Source organism: Anabrus simplex, chromosome 12, assembly GCF_040414725.1.
Source record: "Anabrus simplex isolate iqAnaSimp1 chromosome 12, ASM4041472v1, whole genome shotgun sequence".
NCBI classification, from domain to species: Eukaryota; Metazoa; Arthropoda; class Insecta; order Orthoptera; family Tettigoniidae; genus Anabrus; species Anabrus simplex.
Genome location: NC_090276.1, coordinates 28,163,135 through 28,186,778, shown reverse-complemented (window position 1 = coordinate 28,186,778; position 23,644 = coordinate 28,163,135). Strand labels below are relative to the sequence as shown.

General features: G+C 38.0%; 1 protein-coding gene across 1 annotated transcript in view; it reads left to right on the top strand.

Moving 5' to 3' along the window:
• Dhps (Deoxyhypusine synthase) overlaps nucleotides 1-20,157 on the top strand; it is a 43,325-nt gene extending 23,168 nt beyond the window's left edge. Inside the window, exons 4-8 of the mRNA XM_068229774.1 lie at nucleotides 3,125-3,343; nucleotides 6,454-6,646; nucleotides 8,635-8,738; nucleotides 14,768-14,893; nucleotides 19,199-20,157. Of these exons, the coding sequence (XP_068085875.1) occupies nucleotides 3,125-3,343; nucleotides 6,454-6,646; nucleotides 8,635-8,738; nucleotides 14,768-14,893; nucleotides 19,199-19,297 (741 nt within the window). The 3' untranslated portion in view covers nucleotides 19,298-20,157. The remainder of the gene's footprint in view (nucleotides 1-3,124; nucleotides 3,344-6,453; nucleotides 6,647-8,634; nucleotides 8,739-14,767; nucleotides 14,894-19,198) is intronic.
• Nucleotides 20,158-23,644: the final 3,487 nt, after the last annotated feature.

Below are 23,644 nucleotides of genomic sequence, written 5' to 3'. Positions count from 1 at the left end.
CATTTTAGATTCATATCTATTGTACATAGCTCAGATCGTTGTAATTCGGCGTTATGCTGTTGCTGATCCTGAATAAATAAATAAATAAATAAATAAATAAATAAAAAAGACAAGTGGCAAGAATGTGACTCAGCAAAAATTGGCACCGTGGTCTCGATCAGCCATATAACATCCTTCCTATGCCAGTCATTAGTTGCAAGTAATTTATTTCTTTTATTCTTATTAATAATGTACCTATTCTTGTTTGTGTCGGATATTGTTAGGAAGTGCATGCACTATCTTAGAAGGATTTGCAAATTTGTTTTCACTAGTGATTCGCGTGTGATTTTTGTAGTGCAGTATTACATTTTACGAGGGCTGTGTGTCGCAGTTATATTGCATCAGCTGTTATTGAAACAGTAGAGTGCTGGCAGCATAGATAAGGCAATGCTCACAGGTTTTACGAACTGTCAATTTAGAAGAAAGCTGTGCGGAATTTAGGACTATTTAAAAGATTTTTACAATATCCTTATCTTTCTTCTTTTTTTAGCTAACAATATCTTCATCAAAGCCAAGGAAAACTTTGTTTAATGAAAGGTGGCTGCTTGATGGTACTTTCAGAACATGGTTGAAATCTATGCCTCAAGACAAATTTTCAGCATATTGCATAATATTGTAATCTGCATAATATGTAAAACATCATTTACTGTTAACAGGATTGGGAAGCAGGCATTAAAAAGTCACATGGGAGGAAAGATCATGCCAGTAGTGTCAAGTTCAGCCAGTTCTCGTCATCCCTTTCAAGTTATTTTAAAAAGGAACATTCGAATAGTGAAGTAACAAGAGATTTAAACTCAGTAGATAATACCTGGCTGCGCACAAGTTGCCCTCTGCCTGCCACAGCTACCACAACAAACCGTATCAGATATGACTCCACTTCTTCTTCTTCTTCCATTAAAGAAGGTTCACCAGAGACGAGATGTCTACAGAATTATCTTTCAGGAGAGCAAGTAACCAAAGCTGAGATTATATGGTGCATGCATACTGTCATGCAACACCGTTCTTTACGTGCCAGTGAAGCTAGTGTACGTTTGTTTCCAGTAATGTCTCCAGACTCTGAAACAACTTCGAAAGTTCAACTGCACAGAACAAAAGTTTCATATAGAATCACTCATGGTTTAGCTCTCTATTTCCATAAACAAGTTCTTGAGTAAGTGCACACATTTCACCGTTGGGTTTGACGAGTTACTGAATAAAGTTTCTCAGATGAACCAAATGGATCTTGTAGTTCATAGTTTCAATCCTGATACTAATGAAGTATGCACTTCTTATTTTGATTCCATGCTTCTTGGTCACTCTACCTCCTCAAATTTGTTAAATGGTTTTTTTGCAAGCACAGCAAGGACTCCATCTAAAAAAAACTTACAAATTTCAATGGATGGTCCAAATTCTTTGACTTCTAAAGACGAGAGGTTAGATCACTTTTGGCTTTGCACTGTTTTTCCAACAGTAAATTTGAAAACAGTAAAGTGGGCTTCATTTCTCAAAATGATACTAATATTGTTTCATGGAAATGCTTCACTTGAACGTGGTTTTCCTTTTAATAAAGAAATTATAGTCGAGAACATGCTACAAGTATCCCTTGTAGCACAAAGAATAATATATGATGCTATCCCAAACCCTGGTGGAATTGAAAAGGTCTCCATTAATAAGAACATGCTCCATGCTGCAAGGAGTGCTCATGCTTTGTATGTTCAAAATATAAAGGAGAAACGTGAAGCACTGGAAGTAGAAGATTCTTTGCAAAATAATAATAATAATAATAATAATAATAATAATGATGATAATAAGAGAAAGGCCGCTTTGGGTTTGAAAGAATTAGAAGAAAAGAAGCGGAGGGTGATGGCAGAAGCTCAACAGTCGTTGGTGGCTATGAAGAAATTTCTTCGCTGAAGCAGTAATGGTAGTACATTAAAAAAAAAAACTTAAAATGAATTTAATTAGACTAAATTAAACTTCCAAGTTTTGAAATTTAATATGCACATTAATTGCTTTAAAAAATGTATTTTAATATTACTGATACTTCCTTTATAATTTTGTTTTTTGTCATTTTGTCAGGGAAAAACTGGTTTTTATGTCTGGAAAACAAGGAAATGTCAGGGAATTTTAAAATCTGGATTTGGTGGACACCCTGCATTTGCTTCAATTGTATCAGTTAAAATTAAGATACCTATTCAGTGTTTGACTACCTGGCAGTATGGCACTGTTATTATCAGATTCATTCCTCCTATTCCCTGCTGCATATGTGCCGCTTGAAGGACTGGCTTATGCAGGCAAGTAACTCCAGCATGTATGATAGTGCCATTAGTTTGTGGTTCCTTGTCTAGACTCTTGGCACAACTACAGCAATTATTACTGGCCTTAATTAGTATTATGTGACTTCTTTCACCAGATGAGGATCTCCATGTTATTCTAATATGGGCTTTCCTGTGATCCAGAAGTTACCATATTGAATGTGCATGTTCATACTCTTGCCTACAGACACAGCAATCAGTTCAGTACCTACATTCAATTTGAGTTATTTCTCATTTAGATTTAAGATTCATATGATTTTCTCTCATTTTATGAGGCTGAAGAAAAGTGAAAAAGAAAAAGGAGAGAGTTCCCCAAGGAAATACACTATATAATATTCTTAACAACTACTTAATTCCATATGTGGATCATCATGCTGGCTGATGATGGTTATTGTCGGTTGGTTATTTATTTATTTATCTGGATCATTTTAGTCAATTTCAGTGGATTCTCTCGGATTTTAACTTTTTTCATCGGAAATCACATGCCCCATTGTATGTTTGTTGATCTTGGTTTGTAGTCTGGTTCATTTGTCTGTGAGTTTTTTGATTTTGTCCATTATTATCATCATAGGTCAAATATTCCACTGAAAGCCAGAAACTGTTGACATAAGTTCTCTTTTTGAAAACATTTTTTGTAGAGAAAGTTAGAAATACATATAAAATGTTTTATTGAAAAAACCATGGGAATGAATATCAATTTTTTTTTTTCACATGTGTAGAAGTAAAACTATTTTACCTTTCTGTAGCATGACATTTTATTCCTTTCAGACTTGTGGTATACATTTTTACAGGTAGACTGTGTGGTTACAACAGCTGGTGGTGTAGAGGAAGATATCATCAAATGTCTAGCTCCTACTTACCTTGGAGACTTCCATCTTGATGGTCGCAGATTGAGAGAGAAAGGAATTAATCGCATTGGTAACCTGTTAGTACCCAATGATAATTATTGCCAATTTGAAGATTGGCTGATGCCAATACTCGATGCAATGTTGAGAGAGCAGAAAGAAAAGGTATTTAAAATAATAGAGAATTAAATGAAGCAGTTTTATTGTTGTTTTGTATTGACCTTTCAAACCTCAGCATTTCCATGGCTGTTAATAGGTTCACTAGAATGCATGTTTCCTTAAAATATGTAATAAAAAATATCAGACAACTACCAAGGTTATCTTTAAGACAAACAATTTTATTAAATAAAATACCTTCTCTTACCCAGCTTATGTCAGTCTGGAAAAGATGTGACAAGGTTTCTTTAGGATCATCATCATCATCATCAGTTCCTGATCAGCTCCCTTTTGGAACAAAGGCCTTCCCAGTTGCTGTCCAGATTCTTTTGTCTTGGGCATTTCTCATCATCAGTGACCCCACTATTTGCCTCACCCATATTTGATTATCTAGGTAATGGATGTCCTCTTCTCTGGTACCACTCTGTTTCTGCCTTTGTCCATTGCTCTACAAGCCAGCCCAGCTTCACTTCTTGGACCACCATATCTCCCCTCGTGCATCCATTGAATGTGTACTATATTAATTTGTATGTGCCTTATTACGAGCAGCCAGTAAATATAGGTATTTAGCTTGCTTGTAAATAAAGTGGATTTGTTCTCAAGTAACTGTAACGAGAGACGTTTGAGCTTGAGCAATTTATTTTATTTCAGTTTATAACAATAATTTATGTTTCACATCAGAAGATGTGATTGATCTCATGGAGAAGGATAATATAGCTATGATGTGAGTGAGTGAGTGAGGTTACGTGGAGAAGAAAATGAAAGGAGTTGAGAAAGGGATGCACTCTTCATTGGAGTGGAGGACGTAAAGCAAAGAATGTAATGTGGATAATAACCAACAAGATCATAGATTTGTATGTAGATAAGGTGGACTACATAACATGATATAATAATAATAATAATAATAATAATAATAATAATAATAATAATAATAATAATAATAATAATGAAAATAATAATCGGGACCCCTTGGACCAAAGTCCAGCATGCTAACCATTTAGACATGGAAGTGGGCATAGAAATTCAATCACTTATAATCTGATGGGAGCTGCTGGTACAGTGATGTCCTCCTCCACAAACTTAGTCCATTTTGGCAGATAAAGTGTTTTGATACCGATATAAATGGTCTGTTATTGGACATTATCAATTTTCCAGCTGACTCATTCTTGGTTGCCAGCGTTCGCCCTCGTGTGCTGAGTTGGGCTCATCAGTTGGTACTTAGTACACCCACCAAGACACATGGCTAGTGCATACCGTGGAGGCCACTGCGTAGGCTACTTGGAGCCACCGGCAGTGCCTGTGCACCGTGAGAGACCCCGTCTCATTACCAAAAATTGATGCCTGCTTGGCCATCAGATGATATAGAAGTTGATTTCCACAGGGAACCTGAAATATTTGTCCCAAATGAGTAAATTCATAATACCAATATAAATGGTCTGTTATTGGACATTATCAATTTTCCAGCTAACTGATTCCTGGTTGCCAGCGTTTCGCCCCCGTGTGCTAAGTTGGGCTCATCAGTTGGTACCCACCAAGACGCATGGCTAGTGCATACCGTGGAGGCCACTGACGGGGTCTCTCATAGTTCATCGGCACTGCTGGTGGCTCCAAGTAGCCTACGGAGTGGCCTCCGTGGTATGCAGTAGCCATGCGTCTTGGTGGGTGTTCTAAGTACCAACTGATGAGCCCAACTTAACACACGGGGGCGAAACGCTGGCAACCAAGAATGAGACAGCTGGAAAATTTATAATGCCCAATAACGGACCATTTATATTGTTATTATAAATTTACTCGTTCGGGACAAATATTTCAGGTTCACTATGGGAATCAACATCTATATCATAAAGTGTTTTGATCAACCTCTACTTGCTTTAAAAACCTTCCCCACAATATCAAGACTTTGTGAAATTTCATTCACTTTAAACTGCATCATTTCATGATTCACAGTGTTGCTCTTGTCTGTTGCTTCTCTAACACACTCCAGAAATTTTATATCTACGTTTTGATATTTTCCTTTCTTCAAGCTGCAGAGTGAATTATATTTATATATATTTTTTTTTTTGCTCCCTTTTATTTGTCTCTTTGTTTACACCAATAATGAATCATATACAGCTGCACTTCGTATTTATGACTCACCACTCTTACTCTCTTTTCTTACCAGGCGAGTTGGCCGTGCGCGTAGAGGCGCGCGGCTGTGAGCTTGCATCCGGGAGATCGTGGGTTCGAATCCCACTGTCGGCAGCCCTGAAGATGGTTTTCCGTGGTTTCCCATTCTCACACCAGGCAAATGCTGGGGCTGTACATTAATTAAGGCCATGGCCGCTTCCTTCCAACTCCTAGGCCTTTCCTATCCCATCATCGCCATAAGACCTATCTGTGTCGGTGTGACGTAAAGCGCCTAGCAAAAAAAAACAAAAAAAACCCCTCTCTTTTATGCAGCGTTATCTAATGAGCTATTTGTTTATTATCAAGGAATCATACTCGTAACTCAGCAAAAATATTTAAAAGGTAGGTACTAAAAAAGAGGATGAGAAGAAATGTGGAAGGACACAAGTCCTCTTGCCACTTACTTTTTTGTGTGCGTGTATAGCTGTCGTATGATTAATAAATGACCTAGTTCTCTTTAATGACTTAAGTTCCCTCTATAATGTAAACATGGCTGATTGTAACTTATTTTCTATGAATTTTTATCATACTCCCCGATCGCATAGAAAAAACAGGACAAGGGTTAGCCATAGCATACATACTTTATCACTCTGTCACTTTGTCACTCTTGCACCTTTTTTGCTGTGGTCCTTCTTGGGCAACACATTGCCACATCAGCAATCGAATGCTACCTTATCCTAGTTACCGATGTCGTCATTTTGGCATTCCTTCATATTACAATTTCGTTGTACCATTTTTATTGTCCTGTTTGTGCCTATAGACTCTCCATCCTTAGTACTTGGCCTTCAATATTCAGTTTCTTATAGGACAGGTTGTGAGGAATCTCAGTTTGCATGCTTGTATATAAATGTCATACCTATACATATAACTTTTTTTTTTTTTACCAACTATGAATTACATTACACTCTTTTTTTTTTCTTATTTAATGTTCAGTTTGTTGTATTGATGCCTAGGGAGTTCTGTGGACACCGTCTAAAGTGATTGCCCGCCTAGGAGAAGAGATAGGAGACCCTGACTCAATCTGTTACTGGGCTGCTAAAAACAAGATTCCTGTATTTAGTCCTGCCTTAACTGATGGAAGTCTAGGAGACATGATGTACTTCCACTCATATCGGAACCCAGGCTTAGTGCTGGATATTATTCAAGGTATGTAACTGGAAGTGTAAGAAGAACAAGCTACATGAAGAAAGGATGTCATAGATATACTCACAAAGTATTAATTTTTAGCCCACCTGATCGGTATGATCATTAAGGTGTCTTTATGGTGTTGACACCATGGTTAGCCTGTTCATTTCCCGTTGGTGAAAAAAATCCCTATTAGAATGTTGGCCAGTAGAAAGGAAAGGGGGTGATGTTGTTAATTGCTGTATTGCATGCCAAAAGTATGGGTTAATTTTCAAATATCTTCACAGTTCTCATATGGAGCGAGGACATACGATGCTGTTGATTGTGATTTGTTCGTCCTTTGGAGATGTTAAGCCTTGAGCAGACGTAGGCTATGGTAATTCATTTTTCTATTGTTATTTTTTTATTTGTTACTCTAAATTGGCCCAGGTTCTCCGGAGACCTGATTTAAAGAGGCTGTACTGTATTTCTCAAAATTTTCATCTCCCTAGCCTAGATTCTACTCTCCTGTCTTTTCGTCATTGTTCAGTTCTTTGCTGTATATGTCAGTTTGGGGCAGTAATACATCCTTTCGTTATGCTTCCATGCTACTTTCTTCTGCCAGATCAAGTTCTTCACACTCTGGTAAAAATGCATTTACCGGGTGAGTTGGCCGTGCGCGTAGAGGCGTGCGGCTGTGAGCTTGCATCCAGGAGATAGTAGGTTCGAATCCCACTATCGGCAGCCCTGAAGATGGTTTTCCGTGGTTTCCCATTTTCACACCAGGCAAATGCTGGGGCTGTACCTTAATTAAGGCCACGGCCGATTCCTTCCAACTCCTAGGCCTTTCCTATCCCATCGTCGCCATAAGACCTATCTGTGTCGGTGCGACGTAAAGCCCCTAGCAAAAAAAAAAAAATGCATTTTGCTGTTGTATCCTTTCACTGATCTGCATTTCTAATCCTCCATCAGTTACTTTCCAAGTACCTGACGCTTATTGAAATTTTAAGGTTTTTTCCTCCAGTTTTTACAGGTTCCTATTCCTTCCCTTTCTATTCTAGTCAACAGAATTGTCTTTCTCTTCTCCACACTTATTTTCATTCTCTAATAATTACCAGTATACTCGCTCAGCACATCCTTTTGGCCTTGTACTTCCTTTCCGTTTACTCCCTGTATCACGTCATCTTCAAACATCACCTTCAGCTCCTTGTCACCATATTTTTCCTATGATTCCTTCATAATTTCATCCATTACCCTCATGAACAACAATGGTGACAGTTCACTTTCCTGTTTTAGTCCAGTTATATTTTGAAACTATTTGGTCCTTCCCGGAGGGATCTGGACACTGCTGCAACAATAATTGTACATTGCTTGCTCTGGGGGACACTACCATGTGTCTTTTCTAAGTTTGAATCATCTTCGTCTTCTTCTTCTTCTTCTCCTCATCATTCCCTCAGTCCTGAAGATTGTAATCTTTGAGGATATTTCTCTGTGTCCAAAGTAAACTATCAACGTATTAGGTCGCAGTCAGTACATGTCAAAGAGATGTTACGTACAGAACAAGAACAACCAACCGGACACCGGAGGGATCCGAACCTGTTAATAACTGTAATGGGAGATGCTCAGAGAGAACATGCATACAGTAACAGCAGTTAACGTACCCCAATACGGACTGGTTCCAAGTAGTTATGTCACAAGTCCTGTTATTGCGCTACCAGCATGATCTTCTAACTTATCTGCTGGCTAGTATGGCTGAATGTAGTTGAATGTGAGTACTGAGTAACTTCATATTTGCATGATTCAAACACCAATAATACCATCTAACTTTTAACATGGATATGTTTTTGGGCTCGAGTCTATCTAGAATTAGCGTGGACAGTTTTGCATCGACAGTAAAGGTAACCATGACAACTACTGTACATCATCTTGCTTCTGTGCTTCTTTGTGTAGTGGAGGAACTTAGTTCATTTTATTTTTATCTTTTTATTATAGTTTTTATGATGTTCTGTTGAAATTGATCATTGTTGCAGATTTACGGCGTATCAACACCATGGCTGTTAAGGCTGCAAACACTGGAATGGTCATCATTGGTGGTGGAGTAATTAAGCACCATATCTGCAATGCAAATCTAATGGTAAGAGTTGTTTAATACATTTTTTTCAATTTTCTGTATATTTATTCAGGGTTATTTTCCAGATAATAACCCGTTGTATCATAAGTTCCGACCCTAGTTTACAGAAGTCTGTAATATATCTTAAGTTTGTACCATCTGCAATGAGGGGTGCAACAGAGCAACAGGATAGGTGGTGGTATAGAATTTCTAATTACTAGATTGCATGCCAAATGCCTGGATTTAGTTCCTAACCTCTGCAGTGTTAATATGACACTATTGATGGTGATTCGTCTATCAGATGGGGACGTTAAACCTTGAGCAGACATCTGATGCTATTCGACAAGAGTGGGACATGTGTCAGCACTGGATTTCACCCTCTCCCTTCCTACTGTCACATATCATGGCATTCATATCATTTCAATAACTCCTCTAATGAGATTGACGCCAGGAAGGGTATCTAATCATAGAAAGTCACTACAAAGATTCAACTCGCTTCATACCTGACCCCGTAGAGAAACGGGATAAGTGTTGGACTTACATACATAATGCACTCTCCGGATATCCCTGACCTTCAGTACAGAGTTTCAAGAAATTCTGGTGAGCCATTTTCCCCTGATGTTCACATAAACAAACAACCAAACAGACAGACTGACAGACAGACAAAAATTGACCTTCCACCCACTTTCGATATATTGTCGGCATTCAGGCAGAAGTGACTAAGTCCATTTTTTTACGAATTTGAGTTAATTGCACTACTGGGGTAAAGAAAACACGTTCTACATGATTGTGTGGTTGTTATTTTAATAGAATTAACCATTTTGGGTGTATGGATACCCTACCCTCTAATGTGAAGTCCATTTTTGAAGATTGACGTCCAGGCACAAGTGACTAAGTGAACTTGATCACTTAATATGTAACATAGTAGAAGGCATCTTAGGTTATGATCATTTCCATGTTGACGTTTAACTAATAAGATAGAGTTTGAGGGATGTTCCACCATTCAACACATTGTAAAATACATTAAATTATAAGAAGACCGGTTTCGACTCCCTTGGAGTCGTCATCAGTTCCTGTTGAAAATTAATTCAGGGAGAATCTGATAATCATCATAATAAGAAAATTTAAAGGTGATAGCCTGGAAAAACATCAATGGGTTAAACTGGTCTTATAATTTAATGTATTTTTACAATGTGTTGAATGGTGAAACATCCCTCAAACTCTATCTTATTAGTAGAAGGCATTCCAAAAAGAACTAGCCCAAAAGGTGCGATAGCCTTGCAGTAATATAGAATCATATATCACTGATTTCTTAAAACTCGCTTATCTCAAAACTATGTTTTTGGACTTAGTAACTTCTGCCAAAGTGCCGTCAATATGTATATATAATCCGAGGTAGGAATGAAGTAACTGAGTGAGTGGCCGTGTGGTTTGGTTCCAATATAAATAAATTTTCCAGCTAACTCAATCTTGGTTTGCTGGAAAATTTATAATTTCCTTTATATTGGAATTATGCATTCACTCATTCATGACAAATATTTCTTGTTCCCTATTGGAATGAAAATCAATGTCATGTATGTTATAGGTCACATAGCTATCAACTTGCATTCGGGAGATAGTGGGTTCGAACCCTACTGTTGGCATGGTTTTCCATTGCTTCCCATTTTCACACCAGGTAAATGTCGGGGCTACATCTTAATTAAGGCCACAGTCACTTCCTTCCCAGCGGGGCTGAGTGGCTCAGACGGTTGAGGCACTGGCCTTCTGATCCCAACTTGGCAGGTTCGATCCTGGTGGTATTTGAAGGTGCTCAAATATGTCAGCCTCGTGTGGGTAGATTTACTGGCACGTAAAAGAACTCCTGCAGGACTAAATTCCGGCATCTCCAAAAACCACCATAAAAGTTGTTAGTGGGATGTATTATTATTACTTTCTTTCTCCTCCTAGCCGTTTCCTATTCCGTCGTTGCCATAAGATCTGTCTGTGTAGGTGTGATGTAAACCAATTTGTAAAAAAAAGTATAAAGCAGAAATTTGAAAGGCACAAACAAAATTCTATTTTTATTTATACAGCATTCCATGAACTTTATAGGGTGCACTTCATTTAGGAGATCCCCTGAAGTTAAAGGAGTAATCTGTATTTGCTGAAAGACCCTTTTCTTGCCAGTAACTTGAACTACCAGCATTTCGACCCCTCCAACTAAGAACATCAGATCTGCATGAAGTAAATTGTTGAGGAGAGCAGTTTAAAGTTTTGAAATTTTCCAACAAATCAGAGAGTTTTTCAATATTAACTGTGAATTATGGGCTTTATGGAATGCATTTACTGCCTAGTTAATTTTGCCCCAAGAAGGGTGTTTTAATTTATTAAATAACTCATTTACATCAGTTACGATATTACTGAACTGGAATTATCCAATGAACATCGTATGTGATGGATGAAGTTATGATGTTCTTCATTGGAGATGTGTGAATGACTAACGGCATAAATCAAGTTATCGTGTTATTGTTTTGGACATTTTAATCAAATAATGACCATCAGCTTCAAGTTTTAATGTCTTTTTTAAAAGTTACGTTTTATTTATTACTCCCTAAAATTATCTGAAAGGAAGAATTGGCTGAATTTAACACTCTTGTGATTGTTGTCTGTGGAACAACACATCATTAAAGACCCTGGAGTTTGACATGTCCTTCAGAATAAATTACCAATTTACAGGTAAGCTGATTTGGAGGGATAATTATTGCTGGTAGTTATTATTTTTACCTGCTGGGTTGAGTGGCTTAGACCGTTAAGACCCTGGTCTTCTGTCCCCAACTTAGGACAAAATTCCGGCACCTCGGCGTTCCGAAAACCTTCGAAAGTAGTTACTGGGTCGTAAAAACAGTAACATTAAAAGATTATTATTATCTTTTCAATTTTTTTTATTGTTTGGAAAGTACAAATATGAAAACCTAACTAAATCTATGAGACCACTTTTATAAGTCTTTATTAGTCACTAATTATTGTGTCTGATTCAGTTGGTTTGGCTGCAGTAGTTTTCAGATTTTTGTAGACATGATCTTACATATCTGGAATAAGATTGTGTGGGTACATAGAGACAGTAAATCCTTCTTCTTTTCCGGAACTACTGGCAGCAGTCCTTAATAAGCATTACCAAGTTCCAAAGTGTGGATTGATTCCCGTCTTCCTCGTCTCTGGCTGAACTTCCACATTTCTCCTCTAAATGGAGGCTTTAGCTGTTATTGGTGAAAACTACCTTTCTGACACATAAACATGACTGGTTCTGCTGAACAGTTACCTTGTAACTGAGTTGAAAAAGCAGCCATGTTCCTCACTAAATCAACCATCAATTTGCCTCTTGAATACATTTTGGAACGGGTAAAATACTACACACAATATTCACCATTACATTTTAGTCGGCGTTTTACATTGCACTGTAAACATTCCTTCCTGTACTGTCTCTCGACTCCAGTGACAGGAAATGTCTCTTTCCAGCTGCCAAAATGAGAACTATAATCAACTGAAGATCGCTTAGGTCTCAAAACAGTGAGGTTGGAAACTTGGAACATCTTAGCTCGTCTTTGGTGACAGATGCACAAAATCAATTCCATCCTTAACATGCAGTGTTAAGTGAATGAGTTGCATACTTCCTGTAAGATTATCGTAACTTCACTTTTACAGAACTTGTTTCAAGACAACACTCCATTTAACAACATCGTATACCAAGCGAGTTGGCCGTACGGTTAGGGTCGCACAGCTGTGAGCTTGCATCCGAGAGATAGTGGGTTCGAACCCCACTGTCGGGAGCCCTGAAGATGGTTTTCCGTGGTTTCCCATTTTCACACCACACAAATGCTGGGGCTGTACCTTAATTAAGGCCACGGCCGCTTCCTTCCCACTCCTAGGCATTTTCTGTCACATCGTCGCCATAAGACCTACTGTGGTTGTGCGACGTAGAGCAAATAGCAAATAAAAGAACATTGTATCTTAAGTTACAATGTTCTTGTATGTTGTATGTTGGGTATTCAGCCCGAAGACTGGTTTGATCCTCTGCAACTCCGCCAACAGCTGTCATAAATAGCCTAGGCGTTACTGAAGAGGCGTACTAGGGAAATGAGGAGTGGGGTAGTTTCCCGTTGCTTTCCTTACCGAGCCAGCCACTGCTATTACATGTCAGTCTGCCAAGCCCACTGAAATGCATGCACCAACCGACCCTATGAGCGATATTTTCATACCATTCATAACAGGGACTGGCTGTATAAGGAATGGTATTACTAGCATCACTCATACCTCAGTCACTTTCATATTGTCAAAGCCAACGATGAGACTGAGACAGGTAAATGAAAGTAACAAATTTGATATAGCCCATACGAGAAGACATAGTGCACTGTAAACACTACATCTCGCCAGCAATTGGAACATATTAAATAATAACAGTAAATACTGAGTTCACAAAAAATATATTGCGAATTAGAGTGGAAACATTTTCCAGTTGATGTAGCTCATCTTTTAGAACGTAAGTAAATAATCTCAAAATCACAAAAATGTCAGTTACGATGTTCTTAGTTGGAGGGGTTGATTTATAGGTTAGTACGGAACAATTCCGTATGTTGACTTTCAGTCCAAAATGTGAGTTAGACCACCGTAGCTCAATGGCAGAGCAACTGACGCAAAATTGGGAGGTTGTGGGTTCAGATCCCACTGGTGTTTGTTTGGTAATTTTTGTTTTGTACTTAACATATCTTCAACACATACCATATGTACATAACACAACCTAATAGGTTGAAAGTCAATTTTGATATTTTTATTAGGTAGTTTTAAGTTACTGAAGCTATGCTATGCACTTGCCACTGCATTAGTTATAGTCAACAAACACAGAAGGTGCAAAAGAAAGTGGAATAATACGATAAATTACTAGTGGTATTATTTAATTTACTACCATGAAATATCCTAATAGAGGGATTCAACTATTGGAAATCATTTTTACTCTAAAACTATTAATGTTTCATTAACATTTTGTTGGCTTAGCACTCACCTTCTTGATATTATTCTCCATAATATGAAATTAAATGTAGGTAAACTTTTGAATCACCGTGTAGCTGATTGTTAGGGTTTCAGGACTTCAGGAGTTGAGAAGTTGAGTTGAGTAGTGAGTGGCATTGTTGACTTCGGTACCAGCAAGCTATTGTTTCCATCAACAGTGCACTAAGGAAGAGCGCTGCGCTCACCCTCGACCTACGGTGTTACTATATTATTACATTCGGTTATTGTTCAGGATTTTTTGTTTTACCGTTCATTCTTGAAAATTTTGTGGTGAATGATGGCTCAAGATGTAGTGGCTATTTGAAGAGATGGATGGTGATGTTCTCAAGAATGTATGCCAAGGAAATATTGATGAATCAGAGGATTTACTAGCATGCAAATAGAGAATAGCTCTTTATTGGAATTTTAAGCTTTTTCACAGTATGTTGTGGAATACAGATGATGTTGGTTAATTTACAACAAGTGTTTTAGCACAGACTCTGCTAATGAGTGACTTATGAGTAAGCTAAATGCAGGACACAAAATGTCATCATGTGAATAAAATTTCTCTCTGAATGATGTTGCTTCTTTATTAGATATCACTGTTTGCTTGTGTTGTTTGTATTGATATCCTTTAGTGACATTTCTGTTGTGGTATATTAACACGACATTGGTTCCATTAATTTTTCCTGTTGTTTGTTTATTTTGACCAAAACTGTTTTATAACAAACAAGTTTAAATTTCAAGTTGTGCCAAATTTTCAGAGTTATATTATCAATGTAAGTTAAGAGTATTTTCAATAAATTCTCAACATCATATAAACTTATAAAAAAAGAAAAATACAATAATAAGTTTAATAAAGGTCACAAAAATGCAGAATACCAAGAGTGAGTGCGGCGCTCACCCTCGACCAGTGGAAGGTTAAATAATGTAATGTGAATGTTCTTATTATTTTGGTGCCCCATCAAGTTGGCACCTTTGGCCTTTTCCTGACTACAATAGTGATGAACTGTGTCTTAATGTGATTCCAGAGGAATGGTGCTGATTATGCTGTTTTTATCAACACGGCTTCAGAATTTGATGGGAGTGATAGCGGTGCTCGTCCAGATGAGGCCATCTCATGGGGCAAAATCAAGAAAGATGCTAACCCTATTAAAGTAAGTCCACAGACTGTTTATGTAAGTCATACGGATCATAGTGCCCACCTGGTGGCCATGTTCATTAAAGCACCATGTCTGAAAGGTCTGACACCATGGTTAGCTGGTTCGAGTCCTGTTGGTGGAGGTTTTGTAGAGAAAATCTTCTGCTATTGATTCAGATGTTTCTCCCGCAGCAATTTGCAATTCGCAATTCGTTCGACATTCGGTAGTGTTGTTACCTGACTTTTTCCTTGCCAAAGCATTGTCTGGAGTGGCCTAGTCTTGGTGGCCAGGTCAAGAGAGCTGTGCGTCCTTTGATCCACACCCAATCCACATGTCTAGAAACAATTCATTAAGGCATTCTCTTACAATGATAACAAAATATGCAAGGGCTCCATATTGTTACAGGGTTATGGTATCTACTATTCCAGCTTCCATGAGCTATGGATAGAGTCATTGTCAGAGCATGTCTTCTTATAACTGGCTATTAACAGGGCACTTAACGAAACTAGTGGACGACTAACTTGCTGTGAAAGACATGGTCTCATCATTCCGAAACCACATTGAATAAGTGGTACTATGACCAGTACCCAATCTACAAGAGATGTGCCAAAAAAGAGAGTTATAAATTCAGTTATCTACCCAAGAAATTGGCTAGATGCTACTAAAAAACAGTTTACGGAAATCTACTTAATTACATTACAGGAAAATTTCTCAAAAATAATGGTTAAATGGTCTCATCAGTTCTGGAAGTTAAGGATGGCTTTATGTTGTCCTAATGGGCATGGTGACCTTGCAAGCTCCTTCTCTTTAGCTCGTCCCATTTAGAAATCTATGGTCATGGTGGTTGTTTTAAGAGGAAGTACAACCGGGCAACCATCCTATATTAATATTAATCAGAGAGGGAAAAGGAAGGGGTCCAGTCCTTAGAAATATGGAGGTATCGGGAAGAGAAAATGAAAATACTCTCTAGGCTTCACAAACCCAGTACCATGAGGTCAGTAGAAAATAAGAGTTGACCATGGGAAGTCAGATAGCAAGTAAATGAGGAGCCTGACACAATCTTCCTATACATGACTTGCTTATCCGTTGTTTGTCCCTTTCCATTCCTTACAAGTTTGATTTCAGCCTAGAATGTTGATGTGTTGTTGGCTTGCAGCACGTTAAATAACGCTTACAGGAACAAATACTGACACTGTGGTGTCTCTTACGATGTGAAGCAGTTGAAAGGATGTTAACACATGGGTAGTTTCTAGGCCGACCATATGTGACGGGCTACGAGAATTTCAGTTCTTATGGACCTCATGTTTCCTTGATCGCTACCACAATCTGGTGGCAAAATTATCGGTTTTAAGTGGGGTAGTCATGGAATAAATACTATAGTATAAGGCAACTATTGCTCCATCTTCTTTTCTTTAAACCTTCATAACAAAATAATATCAAAAATGTCAAGCTATTCCTTGAAGCTTCAGTGCAGCTGTCAACGTGGTGTGGTGCATGCAGTTGCTAACGGATGGATATTTGTGATGAATTACGAGCAGACTGGTTATCAGATATACTGTACCTACGGTTATCAGATGTGACTAGAGACAGTGAATTAGATATTTCTAATTATGTGAATGATTCTGACGGTGCTTTTGGTCCTTCTATGTCAAATCGTGGACAACAATCTCGTGTGTTGGAATACAGCAGAGACTCAGATGCACACAAGTCATGTATAGATAGCACTTGCAGTTTGTAGCAGGTATAGATACAGTCAAAAGATAATCCAGTTTGTAATTTAAAAGTTTGAGGTCATTATCTAGAATAGTTCTTGCGTTACCTGAGTTTGAGTGCAGCAGTGTAAATTTGTTCTTGCAGGTCAACAGGGGGTAGTAGCCTCTGTTTGGACCCAGTCACCAATGTGTTAAATAAATAGCATTAATTGGAACTGGGTATCTGTCATCAGTCGTATTTAGGAATAATGATGTATGAATATTGTTTTTCATAATTTTGTATATATTTTTTTGAATGTATGTTTTATAGGCATTTGGCCTATGCAACAGCTTGTTCTTAATGGCAGATTGTGCTGAAAACTTGTGCAATCTAAAATTTCTTGGAGCTTGAAAAGAGGTGCAGTGAATCTAATTGATGAAAATTACCATTTCCAAGTAGGAAAGAAACCTAGGACTGAATGTCAAGTTATACAAAACTGGAACATGTGGGTCATATCAAGTATTTAGGATGTGTTTTTTCCCAAGATGATCGTATATTAAGTGAAACAGAAAGCAGGTGCAGCAATGGTATTCTATAAGAAAGATTTGACAAAACTATCTTTACATTGGTCTGTTTTCAGGCTATGCAGGAATGAAAGAACTCGGGATATCTTATTCATAAGTTACAGGTAACAGACATAAGTCCGACTTCTTGGCTGACTGGTCAGTGTTGAGGCCTTCAGTTCATAGGGTTTCGGGTTCAATTCTTGGTCGGGTCAGGAATTTTAATCGCATGTGATTAATTCTTCTGGCACTGGGAACTGGTTGTTTGTGTTTGTCCCAACACTCTCCTCTTCATATTCAGACAACACACCACACTACCAGCCACCACAGAAACATGCAGTAGTGATTATATCTCTCCACATAGGGTTGGTGTCAGAAAGGACATCTAGCCATAAAACGGCCAAATCCACATGTGCGACACAGTTTGCACTCGCAACCCCACATTTTGTGGGAAAAGCAGCAGCAGTAGTAGTAGACAAAGAAGAAGAAGTAACGGATATGAAAGTAGTGAGAACAATTGAGGCGTATAGTTTCAAACACGACTAAGTCCATCTTTTACACGTTCTGATGTTTTGACTTCCATGGAATCCTCTTTACAAGATGAATACAACGGGAACGAAAGTGGGTCTCAAATCCGGCCAGATCACATTTAAAATTGCAGCAAAGAATGAGGTCCATATCAAAGTCGGCTAAGTCCCTGTTAACCCGCACGGGCCAATAATCCTGCGCTATCCAGTCACGTGTTTTCTTCCGGTAAAATGGCGGCCTGACGTTTGTTCGAGTCACATGTGGTGGTTTTGTTTGCGTGTATTTTAATAAATATTTTATAAATAATAAATATATACATAATTAATTGGTCATTTTTAATAGTATTCGTATTTGCTGTGCAATAAAATGGAGGAATTTAATAAACGCCATACCAGAAAGCGGCAACGTGATCTTTCCACCTTGAAGCGCACGAGGGAAAGACAGCTGAGATGAGTACAATCAACAACGTGTTGTTAGTGGTGATTTAATCAAGGCTCGGTGATGTGTTTCGAAGGTGCGATGGTATTCAATAGGTATAATATGAAGAATATACTTTGAAGTAGCTACATGAATCCATATATTTGCAAAATATACACTATTTAAATGTTAATTAGCCTCTACAATGTTGAGTAATTTTACACAAACATAATGTTTAAAATAATAATCTTTAAAGATTTTTCACTAAATCTTATATCATTTTTAATCATATTTGTTCTAAATAAAGTCAAGATGAACACAGTTGGAAAATAGGCCCAATCTAGATTTCTTTTTTCTTTAGGTATTAGGCCAAATTTTCTAATCTAAGTTTCAAAGATGGCCAAGTCCTCTTACGTAAGTTTCAAAATCGGCCAAGTCCCACAGTTAGTTTCAAACATGGTCAAGTCCAAATTTTAAATACATTTTTCAATTCATGTAATATATTTAGTCTGTAAAAATTGTATGGTAATGAATCAGAAGCCTCTGCTAAGCAGCATAAAGATTAAAGTGTCGGAATATATATGAATTAATACCCTAAACGAGTTTTTTGCTTCTCCTGAAAAAAACAGCTCAACAGACTTGGCCATGTTTGAAACTATACGCCTCAATTGCTGGTTCAAACAGGTGGAAACAATGACAGGAGGGTACGTAAAGCGAGGAGATAAAGGCTGTACACATAAATCAGCTCCTGTTATGGGGTGCTGTGGGGCAAATGGAGGATAGGTTACCTAAGAGAATAATGGACTCAGCCATGAAGGGTAAGAGAAGTGGAGGGAGACCAAGGTGACATCATTAGATTCAGTTTTTAATTATTTAATAATGAACAAGGCCACAGAGGTGGTTGGAACTAGGGGATTGTGGAGGCACTTAGTTAATTCACTGAGGCTTGCAGACTGAATGCTCAAAGGCATATCAGTCTATAATGAAGATCTATGTATCAAAAAACTAGTGATTATTATGCTGTTTCTATCCATATTAAATATTTGTATAAATGTTTATTGTAAAATGCTGCCATGTTACACATATTTTGCTTATTATTATTTTTTCTCTCTCTTTCCAGATATATGCCGAAGCTAGTCTGGTCTTCCCACTACTCGTAGGTGAAACTTTTGCAAAGGAATTCCATTCAAATAAGGAGAAGACTGTGTCAGATGTATGAAATGGTTTAATAGGTACAATACTTTCATTGTTATCATCATCATCATCATCATCTGCTCCTGCTTGTTCATTTTTCTTATCCCCATCCACGAACATCGTACTTACTGTATGGTCAAACAAAGGCAGAATACAGGCAATGTAGCCTAGCCTGATTAAGGTATTACTAGAGTAAATTTATGCCTTCAGTGGATATTTTCCTGACTGAAGTTTTTATCATTAGACCTACGATCACATACACATTTATTTACTATGCAAGGTCCTAAGATTTGCAAGAAATATGTACAAATGAAGGCATACGTAAGTATGCAGCGTATTAAGATGCAACACCAATTATAAAAACGGTAAAAGGTATTTTGTCTAACACCTTTGGAATCAAGGAGTTACCAGGTATCGCACTTTTCTGGATATTATAATGACAGTTTCTCTATCATATTCTTAATACTCCGTATTATATATTTTATGTTGGGTGTAAACAAATTATGATTTTTCTGTTTAACATTTTCTCTTTTGGTACCGATTCTACTTTGAGGACTTGTTGCGCTACTTAAAATGATGAATTGCATTGTCTGGTTGTAGATTGACTGTTTTCAGATCATAATTTAGAGTATCCTGCCATCTTTGTTTGGGCCATCCACGAGGCCCTATTCCCTCCCCTTACAGCTCTCTGGACATACGCATAGCAGTGAAGTCAACTTTCACAGGCCACCTCAATGTTGCCAGTATGCTGCATGGTGGTGTCGTTCCTATAGTGTTCAAGAAGTGTTCATTGTCCACCAAACCATCCTCATTTCCATGGTGTGGAGGGAGTGTTCTGCATGCAAATTTACTGGTAGCCGAGCACTTAGTGCAACATATCTTATAACAGCCTTATATATCTTTGATTTCAAATTTGTTGTCATTTGTTTGTCAAAAAAAGGACTTCTTTGACATCCGTCCATCTCATACATGCTTAGGTTATCCTCACTTTTGCATCTTCATTTATGCAGTGAAACCCTAAGTATCGGAAATTGTCCACCTTCGGTAAAGCAATTCTAAATAGCCTGTCTGGTGGCCATGATCGTTATGACGTCAAGTCATTAAGGTCTGAAACCATGCTTCGCCAGTTTGAGCCCCATTGGTGGAAAAAATGTTCACGATCAGAATGTTAGCAGCCAGGGTAGGATAGGTGGTGGTATACAATTCCTAATCACTTGATTGCATGCCCATACCTACCAACTTTCCCGATTTAGGCAAGAAACTCCCGATATTCAACAATTTTTCCCGCCTTCCGATTATTCTATTATTTCTCCCGATTTTAGCTTATTTTTTTGGTGAACTTCAATCATTTGTTTTCAAATCCCCCCATTTCAGCTCTGTATGCCAGTGGCTGGAAGTCCTTCGCTCATTGGCCACTTTCAAATGAAATATTGACGTTTATTAATACAAGAAATACATGCAAATGTGCGATGTTTATTGCAAACTGTATTCACGATGCGTATATCGATTGTCAGTCTCTCATTCTCACGTGCTATGTTCGTTCACATCAGTCTAGTTGTTTCTAGATATTAGTCACCAGATTTGGGGTCTTTTTTAGTATTTTAGTGACAGAATTTCAAAGATAGCGACTAGTGACTTTTCTAAACATTTTAGGAGCCATTTGGAGACAATTCTGGCGAATTTTAATTTATTACTTGATAAAAATGGCATTGCGCTTAACATAATCACGCGGGCATGTGATGCAATATATTAATCTATGCATTTGCTAAGTAATGGCATCTAAGTGCATGACTTCGCACGTATGGAGCATGAGTTCATACTATTTTCAGAAGGCTTATCAGAGTACAAGTGACTATCGGAGACCGATCATCTCACACGTACTTCCTATGAGGTAATAGAGATGTGTAATTTTTAACCTTGTGGCCTCGTATAGCAACAGTCGGGTTTTGAGGCAATAAATATTATATACCATAATACTCCTGTATTGCGCAACACATATAGAATAAGCAGTTTTGATCAATTGTATCTTCTGATTTTTCTTGATTTTCATATCAGAATCTCCTGATTTTGAGTTTTGTAAAGTTGGCAGGTATGCATGCCAAAAGACTGGGTTCAATTCCAAACATCTCCACTGTGTTTTCATACAGTGAGGGCATATGATGACGTTGATGGTGATTTGTCTGTCGGATGGGGATATTAAACTTCCTTGGTGTTATAGGTCTAGCGCATGGTCATAGAGTGACCTACCACTTGTAACCCAACCTAAAGCAATTCAGTTAATTTTGATGGAGCCAGGTGATGTAGTAGCTTCCAGGTACTCATTTCTTAGCTGGCTTAAGCATAGTCCAAACTGGTTCAGTCGATCACACAATGCTTCCACAAGGCCATATTCATTTTCTTCAGTACCGGAATCAATATCACATTTGCAGCATAGAATATAGTCCAGGGAACGTTCTTCTGTAGGTGTCGGGTAATGGGGTCCATGACGAGGATAAATAGCAGTGGCTACATTGCCAACCCCTGGAGCACACCAATTGTCACAGGGAAGTTACAGCATACTTCACATGACCACTCGGCATCTTTGGTGTCTTTGAACAACGTTTTGACTCAAACGATGAGCGCTTCAGGTATATAGTGATCCTGAATATCATACCACATCAGTTGGTGGGGCGCACAATCAAAGGCTTTCTTCAAATAAGCGAAGTACATGCCACCGTCTTCTCGTGATGCTGTTAAGCAGAGCAGTTCGATATTGCAACTCTGTTGTCATAATAGTAATACTGTTTTCTTAACATGGAATGAGCCTTAGGAAAGTAACTTGGAGGAGTTGTGCATCGAACAGCAGACAAAACTTATTGAACTTTACTTTAGAGATCTTCAGTCCATTATGGAGAGGTTTACTCTTCCCTTGATATTTTTACATCAATTGAAGGGCTACAAAGATTTCATCTAGTCCCACATCCCCTCGAAAAGTTGATATCTCACAAAATTTAAATTACCAGATCAGTTTTTGCCCCACATTATGAGTCAAAAATATACTACAGCCAAAAATCTAAATTTGGACTTATTTCTCCATGTAATTCTAATTATTCACATCTCTGGTACTTCCTGCTATCTTCAATTGCCTGTATTGCTTTAACCCCAGATCAGGGTAGCTGTCGCAGTAAGCACCACTTGTTAGTGTGGGAGGAGGCCACTACTCACCACGAGTTCGGAGCATAAAATTGGAACCATATTGGAACCACACTCCGCACATGCCAATATTTGGTACATGCCGTGTCTAGTAGGGCACTCGGTGCTGTTGGGTTAACAGTCAGAAGTAATGGAAGGAGAAATGATGAGTGTTAGAATTACTGTCAAGTTTAAAATTTTTGGGAGCTAAATTCTGAGTACAAACTCTTGACAAAATTAGGAATGGGAATTGATAATGTAATTGATCACTCGGTCAGGTCACAAACTAATCCTGAGAATTTAACTAGTTTGATACTACTCTTCATGCCATCTTTTTCTGGTTGTAACCTTTCAGTTTTGATATACAGTAACTGTTGTACTTACATATCCTGTAGTTTATTTGTTGTATTCATGTCTTTAACTCCCTGTACCATTGTTAACCACCAAAATTCCTTCGGGTACTATATGAGCGAGTCATAGGTGGCTCAGAATATGTCCATTTAAAACTTCTCCTCTCCATAATATGATTCAGTCTCTCTTCACTTGTGATGTGATCTACCCTTTTCACTGTCTACATTCATCTTTAAATCATATATCCATTCCTTTTTTTAAAATATGTAAACCAGTCATCAGTACTGTTTCACTTCCATTTAATGCTACATTCTGCACAAATAGGGGATGGTTGTCTAGTTGTACTTCCTCTTAAAACAGTAATCTCTGTCTCACCACCCGCCACTGAAATACTTTCAGGAATATCTTTGTACAGGGTGATGCAGAAGTTATGCATGATTTGAAATGCATCATAAGTTTGGTCTTTTCTGTGACATTCTCTTTCCCTTCTGCAGTCTTCTGAAATACAGCTATAGATCATTCCATGTTAAGATAACAGTACTGCTCTTATGGACCTGCAAGAAGCAAACAGCACCCCGCCCACCCTCTTAGACACCCATAATTCCTCGTGATTAAGGAATATTATAATGTACTTTATATTATGTTATGAAAAAAGAAAAAAAGGATGAGGCATTCTTTGCCCGTGTGTTATTAAAATAACTACTGAAGCTTTTCTATTTCATAAATACACCCACAAGGGGGAAGCACAATGGCGGGCACAGCCATCGCTTTGTTGCCTTCCTTCATTTTCCTTCTGTGTCGCTCTGGTACATTTAACGCTTAATCCGTTACTCTGTGAATTCTGGCAGCT